This window comes from Balaenoptera borealis (genome assembly GCF_965194805.1).
Source record: "Balaenoptera borealis genome assembly, chromosome: 12".
Classification (NCBI taxonomy): Eukaryota; Metazoa; Chordata; class Mammalia; order Artiodactyla; family Balaenopteridae; genus Balaenoptera; species Balaenoptera borealis.
Genome location: NC_138869.1, coordinates 54,125,493 through 54,150,049, shown reverse-complemented (window position 1 = coordinate 54,150,049; position 24,557 = coordinate 54,125,493). Strand labels below are relative to the sequence as shown.

Genomic DNA, 24,557 nt, shown 5'->3' with positions numbered 1-24,557 from the left:
TAAAATTTTGTATCAAATCTTAATTGAAAATTTCTACTTACAGATGCCAAGAATCTTTATCTTAATTGTTAATAAAGATAATATATTTTTATATGCTTCATATAACCACAATAGCTATACACCAAAAACTAATTTTCATTTTATAACTATTTTACGAAGTGAGAAATTTACATCCATGATCTTTAAAATTCGTGCTTTGTTTACCCCTAAAAATATGTACCTCTTTACATATTTAGAGTTGACATATAAAACTTTTTATTATAAATCTAATTAGTTGTAAAATATGTAATTTCTGGCATATCATAAATAGACATTTTAAAATAAAATTCTTTAATTGCATCTAATAGAATCTAAACCCTCGATCTATTTGATACCCACATTTATTTATTTAGACAAATACCCAAACTCTTATTTGGGTATTGATGTGAAATATTTTACATCATTCCTTAATTTTTTTGAACTTATATTTATATTCTATGTAACTCTGGAAAGATGAGGCACAGGGAGGTCAAGTGAGTCGCCCAAGGTCACACAGCATGTATATGGTAGCTCTGGGTATGAACCCAGACTGCTTGCCTCAGGGTCTGTTATTTACATTTATTATCAACAATTCATTATTTACATTTTGAATTTAAATAAAATTTAAATATGTATGTTATTACCACATTATTTCCCTTCCTTTCCTTTTTTCTATCTAGAAACCTGCTAGTGGTATCCACTGTCTCTGATTAAGTCTGATTAAGGGCTATTAAGTCTTGCTGTGCCTTGAGAGTTGTCAAGATTAAATACAATGCTGAGCCTTACTCTGGAAGAACTGACGATCCCACAGTGTGGAGGGTTCAAGGCATTTGGGAGGAGGCATCAAAATTATTTACTCTATAGCAAACACTGTGCCATCCATCTCAGACACATTATGACATTAGATACAGATAACACCACTTCTACATCAGACGGATGAAGAAACAGAAGCTTCGAGAGCGACTAAAGGCCATGGAATAGGGATGACCCAGGTCTACCTGGCTCCAGCCTGTGCAAAGCTGTTTCCCTCATCCCCTCACTGCCTCTGGCCATGTGGTCATCCCTAAATAAATTCTGATTGAACTGGATTCCATACCTCAAGTTTATATTCCATGAAGAGAATACTTACGGAAACCTTAGCTATTATTCAGGCCTCCCCACAATCTGAACTGTGGCAAGACGCCAGTCTTCCACAGAACAGATTCTACTGTACCATTTCTTTCTTCTGGTTTCAGAATAAATTCCCTTCAGTAAGAGTCTGAAGGCTTAAACCGTGCCTTTTTCTTTGTAGCTGTGCATATATTGGACACAAACTATTTATGGGAGTTAAAATGAAGCTTCATTGAAATGGAAGATTTTTTTAAAAATTTGCCATGATACTATGCTAAACTCCAACAGGTACGATTAAGGACATACACACCCACAAAGTGAAATATCACAGAAATGACAAACATTTAGAGCCAGCAGGTTTTTCTCAGCTGCTTTGGAAAGGTAAAACTATGTCTTTTTTCTCTCACATATGACCATATGTCTTTCACCATGATATAAGTGCTATTATATTCAAATTGCACTTTTGTTTATTCATTTCATCCTGACAGCAAATATCTAGGAAAGAGCTATAGGAAAATGTTTAAATGACTGATACTGCATTTGCTATTCAAAGCACAAATCAAGTTATCTCTAACAGCACTCAAATCCCTTTTCCATTTGAAACACAGATGATAAATTAAAATGTCAAAAATACACTTTGGCTTAAACATTTGTTTTGAAGATTAAAGATATGACCTGACTCTATTGTTAGTGAAAGTCAGACACATTCTGTTCTTTGGCGCATTGCAGCAGTGTGAGTCCATAAAAAGAAAAATCAGTTTTGGACTCTTCATCTTGAGTACTTAATTTTTTTTTTAGGATACTTGTATTAGTGTGTCTTGAATACAGCAAGCTCATTTCTGTATAATATGGGAAGCAGATCTGGTACTGTGCAAAAACACAGGAATTGGATTCAGGATCTGTTTCTGCTACTTGCTATGTAGATTTTGGGAAATTCATAATCTCAGTTTCCTCATCCATATAATGGGTATGATAGTGATGCCTGACTAATAGAATTGTTGCAAGTATTAAGTGTCATTATATGTGTAAATATCCTTACCATTTTACCTGACATGTAGTAAGGTAGTAAGGACTCAATAATTGTCATTATTAATTGCATTACAGTTATTATATATGAGAGAGTTGGCTAGGGTAAGAAAGATTTGGAAACATTTTCCAGAGTGATTATAATCAAATAAGTGCAAAATACACACAAGCATACTGAATGCTCAGAAAAGTGCTACACTGAAGAATGCTCCCAAGCTTTAATTAACCCAGCATTTTTCAATGTTGTTTACCAAGGACAGGTCCTCTCACACAACACCCTAAAACTTTGACGTGAACATCCTACAGAAATCAGAATAGTGATAAGTACCCCAATATCAAGCCCTTCCTTGGTGGGATTTATATTTGAGAAATGTGTTGGTTTTGCTGATGATGTTGGCTTTTAAAGTTAGGTATATTTTTTTATAATAAAGGAATTCACAGTTATTACTGAAGTTTTGGAAAATTAAAAATATAAAATATAATGATTAATTACACTTAGGCTCATTTCCCACCCTCCCAGAAAAAGCATTGTTGTTTTTTTTTAAGTTGGATTTTTAATTGAATATAAAACTTAAAAGATATGGTGGAATGTACATTAAAAGCTTATTACATGCACAATACTCCAAGCTATCAGTGTAGGGAAGTTACAGATTTTTCACTTCATTCAGGTGAGTTTTTAAAACATGAAACAAAATATGAAAGTTCTAATGCATGTGAGCTCTTCTAATAAAGAACAATGATCAACAGAAAAAAAAAAAAAAAACCGCAATCAAAAAATGGGCTGAAGACCTAAATAGACATTTCTCCAAAGAAGAAATACAGACGGCCAACAGGCACATGAAAAGATGCTCAACATAGCTAATTATTACAGAAATGCAAATCAAAACTACAATGAGGTTACCACCTCACACTGGTCAGAATGGCCATCATTAAAAAGCCTACAAATAATAAATGCTGGAGAGGGTGTGGAGAAAAGGGAAGCTTCCTACGCTGTTGGTGGGAATGTAAGTTGGTGCAGCCAGGGTGGAAAACAGTATGGAAGTTCCTCAGAAAACTAAAAATAGAATTACCATATGATCCAGCAAACCTGCTCCTGGGCATATATCCGGACAAAACTATAATTCAAAAAGATGCATGCACCCCTATGTTCATAGCAGCACTATTCACAATTACCAAGACATGGAAACAACCTAAATGTCCATTGACAGATGAATGGATAAAGAAGATGTGGTGCATATATACAATGGAATACTACTCAGCCATAAAAAAGAACAAAATAATGCCATTTGCAGCAACATGGATGCAACTAGAGATGATCATACTAAGTGAAGTAAGCCAAAAAGAGAAAGACAAATATCATATGATATCACTTATATGTGGAATCTAAAATATGACACAATGAACCTATCTATGAAACAAAATCAGAATCCAAGACATAGAGGACAGACTGGTGGTTGCCGAGGGGGAGGGGGTTGGGGGAGGGATGAAGAGGGAGGTTGGGGTTAGCAGATGTAAGCTTTTATGTATGGAATGGATAAACAACAAGGTCCTACTATATAGCACAGAGAACTATGTTCAATATCCTGTGATAAACCACAATGGAAAAGAATATATTAAAAAAAAAGAATGTATGTATATGTATAACTGAATCACTTTGCTGTACAGCAGTAATTAACACAAGATTCTAAATCAACTATACTTCAATTTTAAAAAAATTTTTTAATAAAAAAAAGAACAATGAGTCCTTCTGACGCAACAAGACTTGTTCTAGCAACTCCTCTCCTAACTAATTACACCTGCTGAGGAAGAGCAAGGTTGCCGCTAGAATAAGGTCACCCCTTGTGGCTGTTCCTGCAGCTCAAGAACTTATTTTACACAACAGGCAAAACGAAAACCTGAAACCAAAATCCATTCTGTCACCATGATAGAACTTCAGAGTAGGATGAAACTTAGAGATGTTTAGAGAATCGCGGCAGGCACGTGTGGGCACGTGTGTCTGTGTCTACTGAACTCGAGAGAGCTCCTACGGCTTTTCTCCGGTATGACTGTTCAGATCCTGGCACTTAATCTTCCCGTAGCTCTGGGGACCAGGTGAGAAAGAGTGCCAGGGAGAGCTCTAAATAGCCCTAGGATCAAACCTTGCAGTGATTGCCGTTTAGGTCAGCACATGTTCCTTTCTCATTAGGACAGACACCTGAGAGCAGAATTCCTCAATGGGTGAAACACCTGCACCCAGGCCTGCTCCCGAGTTCTGTGGGCTGATGGAGCCCTCCTTAGACTGCCGGGGCCCAGCAGCCACAGAATGGGGGCAACACTCCTTACGACGACTCACTAGAAATGAACAGGGCCATTGCGAGGCCAGGCCCAGCCCACCTCTCCTTTTGTCCACTGTGAGCACCCCAAAACTCTTAAGGGTAACTTTAAGTCATTATAATCTCATTAAAATTCACAGCAACAGAAACACACGCATTCGAGCGCCATGCCATTCTGCCAGGGGCGAAGGTTAAAGCACGCAGGGCAACCTCGAAAGGCCGCGCCGCCCCGGTCTCCCCACCGGGTCCCGTGTCCCTGGCTACACGGCCGCACGCCGCCCTTCGCCTCTACCGGGGCCCCAAGGTCAAGGCGCGAAGCACGCCGCTCAGAAACCACCAAATCACTGCCACTGACACCAGAACACGAGTGCCGGGACCTGAGGGCCTCGCCGGGCCCGCCCTCGTCCACCGTCTACCTCCCCGCCGGCAACCGACTAGGCCGGTGCGGGACGACCCGCGGGCCCGCCGTCCCCGGGAGCCCCCGGGCCCGACCAGACCCCAGCCCGCAGCTCCCAGGCCGCGCGCGGCGCCCGCCGGCCGCTCAAGCTGCCCCGCATCCCTTGGGACCCGCGCAGCCTCTCACCCAAGCCCGGCCCGGCCACTCAGTCCCCCAGCCCCTCAGACTTCAAACCCCGGCCCGGCCACTCAGTCTCCCAGCCCCCCAGACTTCAGCCCCCGGCCAGTCCACTCACCGAGCAGCAGCAGGAGCAGCGGCCGTCGCCGGGCCGTCGGAAGCCGCCATGGGCGCGAGCGGAGCTGGGCTGGGTCGGGGGGCTGACCCGGCGGAGTGAGGGCAGCTGGTCCCAGTACGGCGCCCTCTGCAGGAAAGAGAGAAAAAAGCATTGTTAACCTGAGTTGCATGACTTTCCCTATTTTTTCTTCGTTTTTTTCTTCGGTTTTTATTTGTATGTCTTACTTAGACTCATTCTGCATCTAAAACCTGGTATGTAGCTTTTCCACTTAACATTTTAACAAGTTGTTCAAATGACTTGCCGTGCCATAAGTTACCTAACCATTAATTGATGATAATGTATTTATGTTTTTACCAAGTTATCATTCTTACAAACTAGTGTTAAACTCTCCAAAAATTCTAAAATTTTTAAATTCTAAAGTTCTCTTCCCCATATTTTGAACTACGTATTCACAGTGAAATCTGAGAACTGGGGTTAAAGTATCAGAGTTTTATTTACTAATTCACTTTTTAAAATAAATTTATTTATTTTATTTATTTATTTTTGGCTGCGTTGGGTCTTCGTTGCTGCATGCAGGCTTTCTCTAGTTGCAGCGAGCGGGGGCTACTCTTCATTGTGGTGCGCACGCTTCTCATTGCGGTGGCTTCTCTTGTTGCAGAGCACAGGCTCTAGGCATGCGGGCTTCAGTAGTTGTGGCACACGGGCTCAGTAGTTGTGGCTCACAGGCTCTAGAGCGCAGGCTCAGTAGTTGTGGCGCACGGGCTTAGTTGCTCTGTGGCATATGGGGTCTTCCCCCGGCAGGGAGCAAACCTGTGTCCCCTGCAGTGGCAGGCAGATTCTTAACCATTGTGCCACCAGGGAAGTCCTAATTCACTTATTTATTCAACAGATAACTTACTCGCTTCTATCTGGGTATCAGTGCTAGGTGTGGTGCTAGGGTTGGGAGCTAATGGGATTCAGCCATGGATCCTGTCTTAGAGGACATGCTATCAGATTTTTAAGACTATGGATGTATAGAGACAAATTGCTTTCCGTTAAAAGCACGGTCCAAATTAGTGCTATAGATTATCGTAATTAAACTCCAATGGCAGTTGTAGAAATATATTAAAAATATAGACACAGATACAGTTATAGATGCAGACATACAGATACTGTATATGGACATATAGATGTGAACTTGTCTTGGAGAGGAAGGTAGCATTACGATGAATGTGTGAACATCTCTCATTCTTCTCTTTTCATTCCAATTCCTGCTTTAGTAGTAACCTATTTATCTAAAATATATGTAAATATCTGAATATCACTGCCAGTTATCTAATTTGAATATTATTTTTGCACATATTTCCCAAAATAGAGACATCAAAAGAAATTCTTAAGTTTTTAATATATTTTAATTGATATTGTCAAATTGCTCCAGTATGATCTAGCTCTGGAGGAAATTCCAACCTGCCTCTAGGTCCTCAAATTCTCAGGTCATTTAATACTTAAAAGTTCATTCAACAGATAGCATTCCAGCAAACTGCTTCCAAATGTTTCTCTCTCTCTACTCTGAATTCCCTCAAATTAATGCCACTCATAGAATATTCCTTCCACCATTGCCATAGCAACTCAAAGTGGTTTCTCCCTTCTTTCAGTTCTCCCCAACCCAGCTACCAAAGCAACAACACTCCTGAAACCTATTCTGATCATTTCGCCCTCTCAACCAGAAGCCTTTCATGACTCCCCACTAACCTCAGAGTAAGAATATCTGAAGACAATTTTTTCAAATCATATTTTCTCCTTCCTTTCAGGCAACTCCAGTTCCAGTTAAATCCAAATCCCCAGCTCCCCATACCCTTCACTTTTCCACCTACTTCCTTGATTCATTCTGTCTAGTTGACTAGTTGATCTAGAAAGCACGATGATGTCTACATAGTGATAATAGTTGTCAAGAATCAACTATCTGCTTTGTGCCTGGGACTGAATGAGTGTTTCCAAATGTTATCTCATGTGCCTTAATCATCACAGCCTCTATTTCACATATAAAACAACTGTGACGACTTAAGTGACTTGTCCAAATTCACACTTGCTTAAATTTAGAGCTCTTTGGACTCCAGAGTTCTTGTTATTTAAACTTCAGTATATTCCATCGTCCCAATACTACTTGGTTTTTGCGTTTTTGTTTTGTTTTTTGGTTGCTTTTTTCTTTTTTGGGGGGGCCACGCCACGCGTCTTACGGGACCTTAGTTCCCCAACCAGGGATCTCACTGCCCCTGGCAGTGAGAATGCCGACTCCTAACTAACAGACTGCCAGGGAATTCCCAACTAGTTTTTTAATCACAGTTATCACCAAATTCATGAAGTCCTTTCCCTCATTCCAGTTAGAAGTGATTTCTCACTCTTCCAAGTTCCTGTAAATCTTACTCTGTATCTCTAGCTCATCACTGATTATGTTTCCTCTTCATTTATTTAGGTAATATGTCTTTTTTCACTTTTTTATCCATTCAATATTTTATAATTAATATTTTATTAAGTCTGGGCCTAGTAAATGGCAAGGACTTTGCTAGGCATTTGGACTATTAAACAAAGTAAACATGATCCTTGCTCTCAAAAAACATACAATTTACTTGTGTTAAGAAAACTCAAAATAAATATATACTTATACATTTTAAGTAGTTCTGTGAAGCAAAAGCATGGAGTACAGGAGACAATAAAGAAGGATCATATTGTGTATGTGGGTGGGGTGGAGGGGGTGAAGATTATTCAGAGTTGGCCTTGGTGAGGAAATAAACTGTCAGCCAAGACACCAAGATGAAAAGAAATCAGCCAAGTAAAGAATGGGAATGTAGGGGAACAACATTCTAAGCAGAAGGAAAATCACAGGCAAATGTTTTGAAGCAAAAAAAGACTATTTTCCAAGAATTAAAAGAAGGTCATTCAAGGATGCAGTATAAAGCTGTTCCATTGTCTGTGTGAATGGAGCCCCACAGGGTTTTGCAGTGGTGCCCTGAGGTCAAAATGCCTTGAGAGTGAACCAATGGACTGGAAAAGTAGAACTGCATCCGTGTGGAAAGGAAGGCAGGACCACATCATTCAACAGTCTGCTAAAGAGTTCACACCTATTTTAAGTGCAAAGGGAAGTCTCTTACAAGATTTAACCAGTGATTGCTATAATCCAATTTCAGATGTTTATTTATTCTTCTAGAAGGGAAACACTGTGGGTTGATACATCTATGCATACCTTTTATCTTTAATATGTCTTTAACTCCACAGTGCCTAATATAATTATTTGAGGATATCAGTTGTTTAATGCTTATTTCCTGAGATAAAATGAGTTAGCGTTTCTATCTTCATATAGGCATTGTCATTATGGCTATTTTCTTATATCCTTATGAGACAGGAGATAGATGGGCCCCAGGCTGAGCAGCTGGGGTCTGTTCCCTATGGACAGATACTCCAAGATGAAGATAAAAGCAGGAGCAAGGAGAAGGCTGGGCCCTGCCCAGACAAGAGATAAAGAGACCACATATTCCTCATTCTCAAAGTCAAGGAGACCTTCCCTACTACACATGCGCAGAAAGCCTCCTTGGAGGTCAAAGGGGGGGGGGGGGCACCACCCCATAGTAGGTGATGTCAACCTACCCATAGGCCTCTTGGCTAGAATCCATCTTGGCTAAGAGGTGCACATGCACACATGGGAGGACCCTGAGATAAACCAAATACAGACTTAGAACCAGGCAAAGCAAGATGATTGGCCAGAGGAGACCTGGAACAAATGCCCCATATAAGTGATTCAAACCACTATGAGGGCGTGACTCTCTCTCTGAGCCTGCATGTGTGAGTCTATTCACACATGTCTTTTTTCCTCCTAGTAAACACTTTACTTGTTTCACTACTTTCCGTCCTTTTGAGGGAATTCATTTCTAAAAGCCGATGGGCCAGGGCCTTGTCACTGGCCACTGGTCTAGTGGTCAGGATTCAGCGTTCTCACTGCCACAGCCTGACTTGCCTCTGGCTGGGGAACCAAAATCCTGCTTCAAGCCTCTGCAGGCTGAGGCCACTCAAAATGACTTACACCAACTCTCACTGGAGAATATGTGTGAAATTCTGCACCATTTTTCTCCCCAGGTGATATTTCTTTAATTGTTTTTAATCAAGTTTGAACCTTCCCAAATAGCTGACTTGAGCTCGTGATATTGTTGCTAGCTAGAAATGACCATGAACTACAGACGTTGGGTGCAGTGATGACTTTGACAGTCTAAGTATAAAAGAACTGTCAAGGTTTTCACTCTAAGGCTACAGGTTACAGAAAATTCAGAAATAAAGTTTGGTGTTCCCTTTGAATCAATTTGTTACATCCTCTGCTAATCCCATTTCCAAAAGGGCTTACTTTCTAACGGATTACATACTATAGCCCTTGACCTTTCTGAGAGGACTGAATAAAGTTGAATTTGTAGCAAGTTAGAGGTTGTATAGAATACTAGAAGACGATCCTTTCCCAGTTGGAAATTCACTGGGTGGACTGATGCAAATTTATTAGACTGGGGAGGAAAAGTCACTTATATTGCATAAACCAGTGCCAATCAGTTGGTAGTAGCTGTATGGAGAAAGATTTGGAGACCACATTTGGGCTGGGGAAGAAATGATTAATGGTATCTGTCACATGTTCAGAAGGAGGAAATGGCATTTGGACACATGCTTATTTCTGCCCAAGCTCATTTAGTATAGCCAGGGCCTTGAGTGGTGTTTCTAATATGAGAGAATTTAATCAAAACACAAAACAGGGGATTTAAAACAAGATTTTAAAGAATGGCAAAAACACTATCCAGTATTAAAAAGGCTTGTGAAATTAAAAATAATATTCAAAGTGCTAGTAAATCAATAAGAAAAATGACCTCAAAATAAATTTGGGTAATAAGCCCAGCAGATATTGATTGTTTCAATAGTCCTTTATATTCAGCTTACTTACTGAATTGTCCTCTAAATTTCTCATCATTGCTACCTTGATCCTCTCAGATTTTCACATGGAGAATCTGCAGGTAATCATAACAAATTGCATTGCAACTTCCAAATATCTAAATATTTTTTTCTTATTGCATTGACTAGAAGTTCTTTAAAAATAAAAACAATGAAGGAGGGAGTGTACATCTCTTTTCTGTTCTTACCTTGAATGAAATTATTTTAATATTTTACCATTGAGAGTCAGAGATTACAATAAGCGTTTTTTTTTAAATCAAAATAGAAGTTACATTTTATAAATATTTTTTCTGACATTAACTGATATGATTCATATGATTTTTTCATCTTTGAATTATTATGTAATATATTTCCCAATATTGCTGAAATAAACATACTTGATTATGTTGTATTATTCATGCTCTAATGATTGATATAACAATATTTTATTTTAAGATTTTTGTTTCAATGTTTGAAAAATGAGAATTGCCCAAATATTTTTTTCTTAGGTATAATTATTGGTAAGATTATTGTGTCAACACTATGCTTGTTTTATAAAATTCCATACTTTGCTGCAATTTATGTTCTGGGAGCAACTTTAAGGTAGTGGTTAAGAATCCAGGCTCCCACAAATCAAAACAGTATGGTACAGGCATAAACAGACACATAGATCAATAGAACAGAATAGAGAGCCCAGAAATAAACCCATACTTATGCAGTCAATTAATTTAGGAGAAAGGAGCCCAGAATATACAATGGGGAAAGAATAGTTTCTTCAATAAATGTTGGGAAACTAGACAGCCACATAAAAAAAAAGTGAAACTGGACCACTATCTTACACCATACAGAAAAATCAACTCAAAATGGATTAAAGTCTTGAATGTAAGATCTGAAATCATCAGAATCCTAGAAGAAAGCATAGTTACTTGATATCAGTCATGACAATGATTTTTTGGATTTGACGCCAATAGCAAAGGCAACAAAAGCAAAAATGAACAAATAAGATTACGTCAGACTAAAAAACTTCTGTACAGCAAGCAAAACCATCAACAAAATGAAATGGCAACCTATAGGATGGAAGAAAATACTTGCAAGTCATATCTGATAAAGGGTTAATACCCAACATATATAAAGAGCTTAACAACTCAATAGCAAAACAAAAACAAAAACAAAAAACCCAAACAATCCAATATAAAAATGGGCAGAGGAGCTGAACAGACATTTTTCCAAAGAAGAAAGACAAAATGGCCAACAGGTACATGAAAAGGCGCTCAGCATAACTAATCATCAGGGAAATACTAATCAAAACCACAATGAGATACCACTTCACACCTGTTAGAATGGTTATTATCAGAAAGATAAGAAACAACAAGTGTTGACGACGATGTGGGGGAAGGGGAACACTTGTGCACTGTTGGTGGGAACATAAATTGGTGCCACCACAATGGAAAGCAGTTTGAAGCTTCCCCACAAAATTGAAAATAGCAATCCAGCAATCCCACTCTGGTATTTATCTGAAGGAAAAGAAATCACTATCTTGAAACGACATCTGCGCCCCTATGTTTATTGCAGCATTATTTAAAATAGCCAGGACATAGATACAACTTAAGTGTACATGATGAATGAATGGATAAAGAAAGCATGGAATATTATTCAGCCATAAAAAGAAAAAAAAAGTCCTGCCATTTGCAACCACATGGATGGACTTTGAAGGCATTATTCTAAGTGAAATAACTCAGACAGAATAAGAAAAATACTGTACGATCTCACTTATATGTGGAATCTAAAAAACACCCGAACTGATAGATTCAGAGAAGAGATTGGTAGTTGCCAGATATGGGGAGTAGGGGGTGGGCAAAATGGGTAAAGATGGTCAAAAGGTATAAACATCCAGTTATTTGATAAACAAGTCCTCAGGATGTAACATACAGCATGGTGACTATAATTAACAATACTGTATTGTATATTTGAAAGTTGCTGAGAGAATAGATCTTAAAAAATTCTCATTAGAAGAAAAAAAATTGTAACTATGTGTGGTGATGGATCTTAACTAAACTTGTTTTGGTAATTGTTTTGCAATATACACATATATCAAATCATATAATACAACGTTATATGCCAGGTATACCTCAATAAAATTTAAAAAAGGAATCTAAGCTCTCAGTTGTGAGCTATTTGGGTTAGAAATGCAGTTTCATTACTTGCTAGTGTTCCCCATTTGTAAGAAAAGAGATAACAATGGTATCTACCTCATAAGATTGTGACTATTAAGTGATAGTTCACACCAAGTACTTACCAGGATTTGTAGCAAGTAATAAGTACTCAATAGCTATGCAAACACATACACATAGGCACACTCAAAGAAACATAAAAATTGAGAATGTATTATATTTTAAAAGTTTCATAAAATTTGCCAGTAAATTAGTGACAACCTAATGCCTCTTGGACCCTTAATTCTTTGAAACCTCTCCCCTCTTTCTCCTATGTGTTTCCTTTTCAAGGCTCTCTGCCTCTTTTGTCTTTTTTATATTTAATTTGTATTAGCCCAGATAGCAACTATTTCAGTGAGATTCTAAAAATGTATTGGTGAGTTATACATAGCTTTTTTTTTTTACATCTTTATTGGAGTATAATTGCACTACAATGGTGTGTTAGTTTCTGATGTATAACAAAGTGAATCAGCTATATATATACATATATCCCCATATCTCCTCCCTCTTGCGTCTCCCTCCCACCCTCCCTATCCCACCCCTCTAGGTGGTCACAAAGCACTGAGCTGATCTCCCTGTGCTCTGTGGCTGCTTCCCTCTAGCTATCTATTTTACATTTGGTAGTGTATATATGTCCATGGCACTCTCTCACTTCATCCCAGCTTACCCTTTCCCCTCCCCGTGACCTCAACTCCATTCTCTACATCTGTATCTTTATTCCTGTCCTGCCCCTAGGTTTTTCAGGACTTTCTTTTTTTTTTTTTTTAGATTCTGTATATATGTGTTAGCATATGGTATTTGTTTTTCTCTATCTGACTTACTTCACTCTGTATGACAAACTCTAGGTCCATCCACTTCACTACAAATAACTCAATTTCATTTCTTTTTATGGCTGAGTAATATTCCAGTGTATATATGTGCAATATCTTTTTTATCCATTCATCTGTTGATGGGCACTTAGGTTGCTTCCATGTCCTGGCTATTGTAAATAGAGCTGCAATCAACATTGTGCTACATGACTCTTTTTGAATTACGGTTTTCTCAGGGTATATGGCCAGTAGTGGGATTGCTGGGTCACATGGTAGTTCTATTTTTAGTTTTTAAAGGAACCTCCTTACTGTTCTCCATAGTGGCTGTATCAATTTACATTCCCACCAACAGTTCAAGAGGGTTCCCTTCTCTCCACACCCTCTCCAGCATTTATTGTTTGTATATTTTTTGATGATGGCTATTCTGACTGGTGTGAGGTGATACCTCATTGCAGTTTTGATTTGCATTTTTCTAATGATTAGTGATGTTGAGCATCCTTTCATATGTTTGTTGGCAACCTGCATATCTTCTTTGGAGAAATGTCTGTTTAGGTCTTCTGCCCATTTTTGGATTGGGTTGTTTGTTTTTTAGATATTGAGCTGCATGAGCTGCTTATAAATTTTGGAGATTAAATCCTTTGTCAGTTGTTTCATTTGCAAATATTTTCTCCCATTCTGAGGGCTGTCTTTTCGTCTTGTTTATGGTTTCCTTTGCTGTGCAAAAGTTTTTAAGTTTCATTAGGTCCCATTTGTTTTTATTTTCATTTCTCTAGGAGGTGGGTCAAAAAGGATCTTGCTGTGATTTATGTCATAGACAGTTCTGCCTATGTTTCCAAGATTTTTATAGTGTCTGGCCTTACATTTAGGTCTTTAATCCATTTTGAGTTTATTTTCGTGTATGGTGTTAGGAAGCTTTCTAATTTCATTCTTTTACATGTAGCTGTCCAGTTTTCCCAGCACCACTTATTGAGGAGGTTGTCTTTTCTCCATTGTATATTCTTGCCTCCTTTATCAAAGATAAGGTGACCATATGTGCGTGGGTTTATCTCTGGGCTTTCTATCCTGTTCCATTGATCTGTATTTCTGTTTTTGTGCCAGTACCATAAAGTCTTGATTACTGTAGCTTTGTAATATAGTCTGAAGTCAGGGAGCCTGATTCCTCCAGCTCCATTTTTCTTTCTCAAGAGTGCTTTGGCTATTCAGGGTCTTCTGTGTTTCCATACAAATTGTGAAATTTTTTGTTCTAGTTCTGTGAAAAATGCCAGTGGTAGTTTGATAGGGATTGTATTGAATCTGTAGATTGCTTTGGGTAGTATAGTCATTTTCACAATGTTGATTCTTCCAATCCAAGAACATGGTATATCTCTGCATCTGTTTGTATCATCTTTAATTTCTTTCATCAGTGTCTTATAGTTTTCTGCATACAGGTCTTTTGTCTCCTTAGGTAGGTTTATTCCTAGGTATTTTATTCTTTTTGTTGCAGTGGTAAATGGGAGTGTTTCCTCAAATTCTCTTTCAGATTTTTTCATCATTAGTGTATAGGAATGCCAGAGATTTTCGTGCATTAATTTTGTATCCTGCAACTTTACCAAATTCATTGATTAGCTCTAGTAGTTTTCTGGTGGCATCTTTAGGATTCTCTGTGTATAGTATCATGTCATCTGCAAAGAGTGACAGCTTTACTTTTTTCCGATTTGGATTCCCTTTATTTCTTTTTTCTTCACTGATTGCCATAGCTAAAACTTCCAATACTATGTTGAATAATTCTGGTGAGAGTGGACAACCTTGTCTTGTTCCTGATCTTAGAGGAAATGGTTTCAGTTTTTCACCATTGAGAATGATGTTGGCTGTGGGTTTGTCATATATGGCCTTTATTATGTTGAGGTAAACTCCCTGTATGCCTACTTTCTGGAGGGTTTTTATCATAAATGGGTGTTGAATTTTGTTGAAAGCTTTTTCCGCATCTATTGAGATGATCATATGGTTTTTCTCCTTCAATTTGTTAATATGGTGTATCACATTGATTGATTTGCATATGCTGAAGACTCCTTGCTTCCTGGGATAAACCCTACTTAATCATGGTGTATGATCCTTTTAATGTTCTGTTGGATTCTGTTTGCTAGTATTTTGTCGAGGATTTTTGCATCTATGTTCATCAGTGATATTGTCCTGTAATTTCCTTTCTTTTTGACATCTTTGTCTGGTTTTGGTATCAGGGTGATGGTGACCTTGTAGAATGAGTTTGGGAGTGTTCCTCCCTCTGCTATATTTTGGAAGAGTCTGAGAAGGGTAGGTGTTAAATGTTTGATAGAATTCGCCTGTGAAGCCATCTGGTCCTGGGCTTTTGTTTGTTGGAAGGTTTTTCATCACAGTCTCAATTTCAGTGCTTGTGATTAGTCTCTTTATGTTTTCTATTTCTCCTGGTTCAGTCTTGGAAGGTTGTGCTTTTCTAAGAATTTGTACATTTCTTCCAGTTTGTCCATTTTATTGGCATATAGTTGCTTGTAGTAATCCCTCACGATCATTTGTATTTCTGCAGTGGCAGTTGTTACTTTTCCTTTTTCGTTTCTAATTCTATTGATTTGTCTTCTCCCTGTTTTTTTCTGGATGAGTCTGACTAATGGTTTATCAATTTTGTTTATCTTCTCAAAGGACCAGATTTTAGTTTTACTGATCTTTGCTATAGTTTCCTTCATTTCTTTTTCATTTATTTCTGACCTGATCTTTATGATTTCTTTCCTTCTGCTAACTTTGGGGTTTTTTTGTTCTTTTTTCTCTATTTGCTTTAGGTGTATGGTTAGGTTGTTTATTTGAGATGTTTCTTGTTTCTTGAGGTAGGATTGTATTGCTATAAACTTCTGTCTTAGAACTTCTTTTGCTGCATCCCATAGGTTTTGGGTCATCGTGTTTTCATTGTCATTTGTCTCTAGGTATTTTTTGATTTCCTCTTTGATTTCTTCAGTGATCTCTTGGTTATTTAGTAGTGTATTGTTTAGCCTCCATGTGTTTGTATTTTTTACAGATTTTTTTCCTGAAGTTGATATCTAGTCTTATAGCGTTGTGGTCAGAAAAGATACTTGATACGATTTCAATTTTCTTAAATTTACCAAGGCTTGATTTGTGACCCAAGATATGATCTATCCTGGAGAATGTTCCATGAGCACTTGAGAAGAAAGTGTATTTTGTTGGTTTTGGATGGAATGTCCTATAAATATCAATTAAGTCCATCTTGTTTAATGTATCATTTAAAGCTTGTGTTTCGTTATTTATTTTCATTTTGGAGGATCTGTCCATTGGTGAAAGTGGGGTGTTAAAGTCCCGTACTATGATTGTTACTGTCGATTTCCCCTTTTATGGCTGCTAGCATTTGCCTTATGTATTGAGGTGCTCCTATGTTGGGTGCATAAATATTTACAATTGTTATATCTTCTTCTTGGATTGATCCCTTGATCATTATGTAGTGTCCTTCTTTGTCTCCTGTAATAGTCTTTATTTTACAGTCTATTTTGTCTGATATGAGAATTGCTACTCCAGCTTTCTTTTGATTTCCATTTGCATGGACTATCTTTTTCCATCCCCTCACTTTCAGTCTGTATGTGTCCCTAGGTCTGAAGTGGGTCTCTTGTAGACAGCATATATATGGGTCTTGTTTTTGTATCCATTCAGCCAGTCTATGTCTTTTGGTTGGAGCATTAATGCATTTACATTTAAGGTAGTTATCGATATGCATATTCCTATTGCCATTTTCTTAATTGTTTTGAGTTTGTTATTGTAGGTCTTTTCCTTCTCTTGTGTTTCCTGCCTAGAGAATTTCCTTTAGCATTTGTTGTAAAGCTAGTTTGGTGGTGCTGAATTCTCTTAGCTTTTGCTTAGCTGTAAAGGTTTTAATTTCTCCATCAAATCTGAATGAGATCCTTGTTCGGTAGAGTAATCTTGGTTGTAGGTTTTCCCCTTTCATTACTTTAAATAAGTCCTGCCACTCCCTTCTGGCTTGCAGAGTTTCTGCTGAAAGATCAGCTGTTAACCTTATGGGGATTCCCTTGTATGTTATTTGTTGTTTTTCCCTTGCTGCTTTTAAAATTTTTTCTTTGTATTTAAGTTTTCATAGTTTGCTTAATATCAAATTAATTAATTAACAAATTAATTAATATTGAACACTTCTGCCAGTGTTCAATAGGTTTTCTGTAGGAGTTGTTCCACATGTAGATGTATTTGTGATGTATTTGTGGGGAGGAAGGTGATCTCCACGTCTTACTCCTCCGCCATCTTGCAAGTCTCCTACATAGGTTTTTAAATATATAATTACCTGCTTCATCCCCTCTGATTTCAGGCTATATCCCATTTATCTCTCCTAATAATTTTTTCTTCTTCAACATTGTCAGAAATTTGTCTGTTTATCAGTGTTTCCCAAGACCAGCTCTTGAATTAAACACTCGGTTTTTCTTCTTTTGGCTTTCTAATTTATTGATTTCTATCTTTATTGACTTCTTTCTCTCCTTTTGATTTTTATTTTCTGGGATGCATGGTCTCTGCCTGGCTGAGGATGCACAGTGGCAGGGAGGGGGGTGGGGCCTGGAGAGGAGACATGGGTCATCATCTGCAGCTAATGTTGACATGAGGCTGGCTCTGTTTCCAACCCTAGTGTAGACTCTGGGCCTCTGGGTCAAGCATCATGTGGGAGAGTGGTTGTGTGGGAGGGGCACAGAGCATCCTCTTTTCTGTCATATGTGGTCTCTCAATAGACAGTTCTAGCATAAGAATGTGTGGTTTGAAATCAGAGACCTAGATTTGAGTCCAGGCTCTGCTACTTATTATCTTTGTGAAAAATTCCTTTACTTCTTTAAACCTCATTTTCCTCATCTGCGAAAAGGGCATAATAATAGTATTTTCCTCCAAGGGTTATTGTAAGGATTAAATGAGATAATGCAGGGACTTCATTTATTTCACTGGCATGTCCCTCCTGATAAATATTGATGTGTGTGTGTGTGTGTGTGTGTGTGTGTGTGTGTGTGTGTGTGTGTATGTGTGTATATAAAATATTTCTTGAACTAATAATTCAAAAATATTCCTTCAGTGAGCCTAAGGAATTTCCACCCAGCCTTAAAACACTACATATTACTGGAACCCAATCTTGTGAAGAGATTGAAGAGCTCGCTGAACCTCTGCAGCTATTACATGATAAAAATGATTGAAGCCACTTGCCAACATAAAAGTGCCTTGTGCACAGTTATTAATAATACTGAGCAGTGCCCATTATAGAAAACCTACAGCTTTTATGCTTCCATAATTTTAGGCATGCTATCATCCTCTCAAGAAAGAAGAATCACCTCCAATACAAATCCTACCAGCTCTCTATTTTCCAATAAAGAGAACCTTACAAATGATGAAAACAGTGGCAGGTCCTTTCACTAGCCCCACTCACAGGTGGGGAAGGGATGTAAATGAGGAGCATTTATCTTGCCCTCCACAAATCACCACATGCTTGGTGGTTTCCAAGCTGACAGAAAGATCTTCCATTAACAGAGATGGGAAGGGAAGTGTTCCTCCTTCGACAAAGAGCCATTTCTGAAAAGGCACTTCCTTACGATAAAAAGGGCATGAAAAAATCATTCAGAGGAAAATAACCTAAATGGACTCCCAAAAGCAAACTGCATATTCTTGTACATGGCATGTACTACCACCACTTGTTTCAGGGAAGATACTTAGAGAAAATCTTTGACATTCTAGAAGCCTCTCCTCTTTTTTAGATGAGTTTTTATAATGACTCGACTTCCTGTTTAGAGGCAGGAAATTGTTATTATTCTGCATTGCTGTGTATAAATTTTTAAAATTAGAATGTAATTTGTTGGGCTGATAGCAAATACATAACATTTATACTATATATAAAACAGAAGTCAGCCTCTATAAACTGCATAAAATGATGATAGAAAAATTACTATTTGAACAGAGTAAACATTTTAATCATAACCAGGGCACGGAAGAGAGAGTACCCTGAGAGAAAGTTATCTGTAAGATTAAGTAAAAACACTTAAATATGAGGATCCAGAGAGTAGAAAAAAATGTGAGGGGAGGGACATGTCAAGAGCTGGTGCTGACAGCCCTCTCTTTGGTAAGAACCATAGGTCAGAGTCGCCCACTTGAGGGGATAACGTTCTCAGTAAGTCACTCCAGACACGAGCTTCATGGACCACTTCCTCCTCAGCATCCTCATAGGTAAGCATTCCAGCTGCTCTGCTCATCTGCCTGTGAGAATCAGAAAGCTGCCCAGACTTGCCATGCCATTTCTTGGGTCTCTGTCCTGTCAGCTAAAAACTTGGAAAAAAAAAAGATTGGGGTTTCATTTTGAAGAGGTAGGTGGGGAAGGAAAACAACTACAGTTTAAGATGAGTAGCTTCTATTTTTTCCCTTCGTCACTAAGTAGTCTTGGGGCAAAACTGTCTTTTACAAAAAAGACTACATGTGATTTTTTTTTGAAACAGGATCCCAGTAAACTAATGCTTCCTCCTTTGATGGAGCCATTATTAGAGCTCGAGCCCATGATATTAAATGTTACAGTCTTGGGCTTCCCTGGTGGCGCAGTGGTTGAGAATCTGCCTGCCAATGCAGGGGACACGGGTTCGAGCCCTGGTCTGGGAAGATCCCACATGCCGCGGAGCGACTAGGCCCGTGAGCCACAATTGCTGAGCCTGTGCGTCTGGAGCCTGTGCTCCGCAACAAGAGAGGCCGCGATAGTGAGAGGCCCGCGCACCGCGATGAAGAGTGGCCCCCGCTTGCCGCAACTGGAGAAAGCCCTCGCACAGAAACGAAGACCCAACACAGCCAAAAATAGATAAATAAATAAATTAATTAAAAAAAAAATGTGGGGCTTCCCTGGTGGCGCAGTGGTTGAGAATCTGCCTGCCAATGCAGGGGACACGGGTTCGAGCCCTGGTCTGGGAAGATCCCACATGCCGCGGAGCAACTGGGCCCGTGAGCCACAATTACTGAGCCTGCGCGTCTAGAGCCTGTGCTCTGCAACAAGAGAGGCCGCGATAGTGAGAGGCCCGCGCACCGCGATGAAGAGTGGCCCCCGCTTGCCACAACTAGAGAAAGCCCTCACACAGAAACGAAGACCCAACACAGACATAAATAAATAAATAAATAAATAAATTTAAAAAATAAAAAAAAAATAATAAAAGGAGCTTTAAAAAAAAAAAAAAAATGTTACAGTCTTTAAAAAATTATCGGGGGACTTCCCTGGTAGCGCAGTGGTTAAGAATCCACCTGCCAATGCAGGGGACATGGGTTCGAGCCCTGGTCCGGGAAGATCCCACATGCCACGGAGCAACTAAGCCCGTGCGCCACAACTATTGAGCCCACGTGCCGCAACTACTGAAGCCCGTGCGCCTAGAGCCCGTGCTCCACAACAAGGGAAGCCACCGCAATGAGAAGCCCGAGCACTGCAATGAAGAGTAGCCCCCACTTGCCACAACTAGAGAAAGCCTGTGCACAGCAACAAAGACCAAACGCAGCCAAAAATAAATAAATTAAATAAATAAAATTTTAAAAATAAACATAAAAAATTTTTTTAATTAAAAATAAAAAATTATCGGTCATTTACATAATAATGTGAAAAGAGGTGAACAACTATGTTTTTCATGTTATGTATCTTTTCCCAAGGTTCTATTCCATATCAGCTGCTAACAGGTTAAGATAGGAGATGCTTAATACATATGAAACTTTTTTCAAGATGGGCCTCTTATGGCTTCTTGCATGTTTCCTGAGGATTTTCTGAATTCAATATTCAAGTATCAGTCAAAAATCTCCAGGACTAAGTAGTGTAACAATGTTCCACTCTACATTTCTTATCCAGTGATAATGTTTCCATTGTGTGGAATTATGTTTCTCTTGCCCAATATAGATGTAAGATTAATTTGGAGTATTTGGTGGAACAGATGTTATACTTGGAAGATAAGGAGCAGGAAATCCCTCTGGATAAATAACTCTGAGAGGAAAGGCCATAGTGAAAAGTTGGGTTCCATCAACTTTCAGTTAAAGTTCTTTCCTCCCATTGTCAAGCAGATACAAAAGTTTTTCTTATTTTCAGAAAATGATGAAATTGGGAAGGAATGTGAAATGCTTCAGAGGAAGGGAAAGGGCATTTCCTTTCCTTGTTATAGCTTTGCTCGGGATCTTTATTAAAAGATAAACCTGAATCCTGCCTGCATTTGCTCTCACAGTGTTGTGGGAACTATCATAGCCATGAAATCTCTTGTGATTTTGTCAGCCAGAGTTGTCTTTTTTTAAAAAAAAAAATTTATTTATTTATTTTTGGCTGCATTGTTTCTTTGTTGCTGCGCGCTGGCTTTCTCTAGTTGTGGCGAGCAAGGGTTACTCTTCATTGCGGCACACGGGCTTCTCATTGCAGTGGCTTCTCTTGTTGTGGAGCACAGGCTCTAGGTGCACGGGCTTCAGTAGTTGTGGCACACGGGCTCAGTAGTTGTGGCTCGCGGGCTCTAGAGCACAGGCTCAGTAGTTGTGGTGCACGGGCTTAGTTGCTCTGCGGCATGCGGAATCTTCCCGGACCAGGGCTCGAACCCATAGCCCCTGCATTGGCAGGCGGATTCTTAACCACTGCGCCACCAGGGAAATCCCCGGAGTTGTCTTTATTGAACTTACTCAAGGACTAGTAAAGGTACTGGTAACAGCACCCACCTGCAAATCTTGCTGGTAGAACTACCTGGTGAAACCAGGAAAGGGATCAGGGTTTTAGTAAGCAAACTGAAAACTACAGACAACATAGACACCTCTCACCCCCTATTGTTAAAAATGTATAAATCTGGAAATACATCCAGCTAGACTCAGCACCAGGTACTTCTCTTTTGACTTGTGATTGGGGCTGTTACCCATGCAGAGAGCTTCTTATTACTTTCACCAACCTACCAGATGGCCCAGTCAGTCCATGCCTTCATTATTATTGTAGCCAAGTGGATATTGTCACGTCAAGTATGAGGAACGGACTGGTTTGGAGGGCTGCAGCGTACACAAAGCTGCTGTGGAGAGCCCTGCTAATTGCCCTGTGGTCCAAACTCAGCATCACTGTGATTTCCTGACAACAGTCCAGATGGCTTCAGCCTCTACTGCAGGCATGCCAGCCTGGGAAGGAGGGCACTGACACCTGCTCAAGGAAGATGGCTGAGCCCATTAATTCTGATTTACAAAGATGACACGGATTCCAGAGTGTTGGCCAGGTGGGGCCCCGTAGCCCATTTTTAGAAACCAGTCACTGAGGCCTCCTCATCCATCCACTTCCCTGCCCTCTGGCCTTGCTTGTAACAAAAAGTTACTTGCAGCCTTTAAACTCTGTTTGCTCTCTAGCTTTATTGCTGGCAGAAAACAGTGCAGTTTATCAACATTATCTCATATCGGCAGATCCCAGACAGTGAAATGGTAGTTGTTGGGGCCATTAAAAGATACTTCCACACTCTGCCTGGTGCAGAATTTATAGAGCCTCCCAGCGTAAGGTCCTGGAAAGTACAGATCGTCTCATTATATGAAATGACAACCTAGCACCTCAGAGATAGGGTAATTCCAAGTACTCACGGGCCTCAGGTACAACTGGGCTTTTGAGGCGTGTTAAAAATGATGCTGATAAACTTTTAAGATTTTTATGAGATTCATCTTTTCCTATGCTCAGACTTTCAAGGAAAAATATGCTTGCTTCACCCCACAAAGCTCCTGCAAATCCCTTTCTGAGCAAATTCATATTCCTTTCTTATCAATTTTGCTTTTTGTAATTGCCTGTATTTCCACACGTATTTCTACATATGTGTGGTGTTTTTTGGGCTCCTCAGAAGTGGAGGCTGAGACAGGGATTCTTATGCGCATGGTTTATTGAAGGAGCGCTCTGAGGAAAATGAAAGTGGGGGGGAGCAGGGTGGGGCAGAGAAAGGAGCTGAGCAACGCAGTGGCCTCAGCTTGATCCCACAGGGACCGTGGAGGATGAGTTATACCCCAGAGATGGTCTCACCTGTGGTAAGGAAGCCATTCTCTTGCCCCTCTGTCAGTGAGTCATAGTCCTTGATGTGGAGGAGGGATGGGCAGGGTTTGCTGTAACTCTCAGGCAAGCAGGATTTAGCTCGGTGGAAAGGCGATGCATGGTCATCATGATGTTGAGGCTCCATCACCTGGGAATTTGTTAGACCTGTCAATTCTCAGGGATATCCTCAGATCTACTAAATCAGAAACTCTGGAAATGGAGCCCGGAACTCTGAGGGTCAACAAACCCGCCAGGTGATTATGATTCATAATATTATTTGAGCACCACTCTTTTACGTCAGTTCCCTGAAGAACGGGGTCATCACTCACAGCAGCTGCAAGATGGGTGCACAAGCCTGGTGAAGGAGATCAATGATTTCTATCAGGTCTCAGGAAAGCTTTGTACAAAGAAAGAAAAATGGAGGCTAAAGCTTAAGTCTGAGGAAATGTTAATTGGGTAAAAGAGGTGGATTTCTAGGCAAAGGGAGAATCATATATGAAGCTTCTAAAGTGAAAAAAGGTTATAGTTTATTGAAGAACTGACTGAAGAGTAATATGGCCAGAGCATCAAGCACAAGGTAAATAACGGTGCCAAGTGAAAGTTGAAAGGTAGGCTGGGGTCAGAAGGGTGATTCTAATGGCTAAAAATAACTGCAGTTAACATTTACAGAGCATTTTCTATGTGCCAGACACTTTGCCAAGAGCTTCTCATACATTGTCTTAATTAGTCCTCATAAGAAAAGATGTAGAGAGATTAGATGAGGACCTTGAGCCTTAACTAAGGAGCACAGCAGTGAGTGATGGAGCAGAGCATTGACTGAAGGCTTTGTCTGGGTACAAAGCCCCCACTCTTAACCACCACCCCATCCTGACATGGTATGGATTTTTGGAGTCTTATCCTATGAGCCATGGGAAACCACTCAGGTTTTAATTGGGAAACTGACATAGTCATATTTATACTGTATGAAGAGCATTTTAGCTGCTTGAGATACAATTGCCATATAACATTGCCTAAGTTTAAGGTATACAACAGTGATGATTTGATACATGTAAACATTTATATGTTTATTATTACATCTGCTTAAGAACAGAAATACAGGGACTGCCCTGATGGCGCAGTGTATAGGACTCCATGCTCCCAATGCAAGGGGCCTGGGTTCCATCCCTGGTCAGGGAACTAGATCCCATGTACATGCTACAACTAAGAGTTTGCATGCTGCAACTAAGAGTCTGCATGCCACAGCTAAGAGTTTGCATGCCACAACTAAGGAGCCCGCCTGCCGCAACTAACACCTGGTACAACCAAATTAATAAATAAATATTTTTTAAAAAGAACAGAAATACAAGCACTAAACACGTTTTTTTTTCAGAATAAAGGATAATTGCCCACCATCTAACCCCAAAGCACCCCACACTGCTGCAGCCATC

The 24,557-nt window shown here is 39.6% G+C and overlaps 1 protein-coding gene across 3 annotated transcripts in view; it reads right to left on the bottom strand.

The window, feature by feature from the left end:
• The window catches only part of LOC309608524 (uncharacterized protein), a 191,459-nt gene extending 173,358 nt beyond the window's left edge, over positions 1–18,101 (bottom strand). For all 3 annotated transcript variants that reach the window (XM_082348811.1, XM_082348813.1, XM_082348812.1), the window contains exon 1: positions 5,159–18,101. In XM_082348811.1, the coding sequence (XP_082204937.1) occupies positions 5,159–5,327 (169 nt within the window). In that variant the 5' untranslated portion in view covers positions 5,328–18,101. The remainder of the gene's footprint in view (positions 1–5,158) is intronic.
• Positions 18,102–24,557: the final 6,456 nt, after the last annotated feature.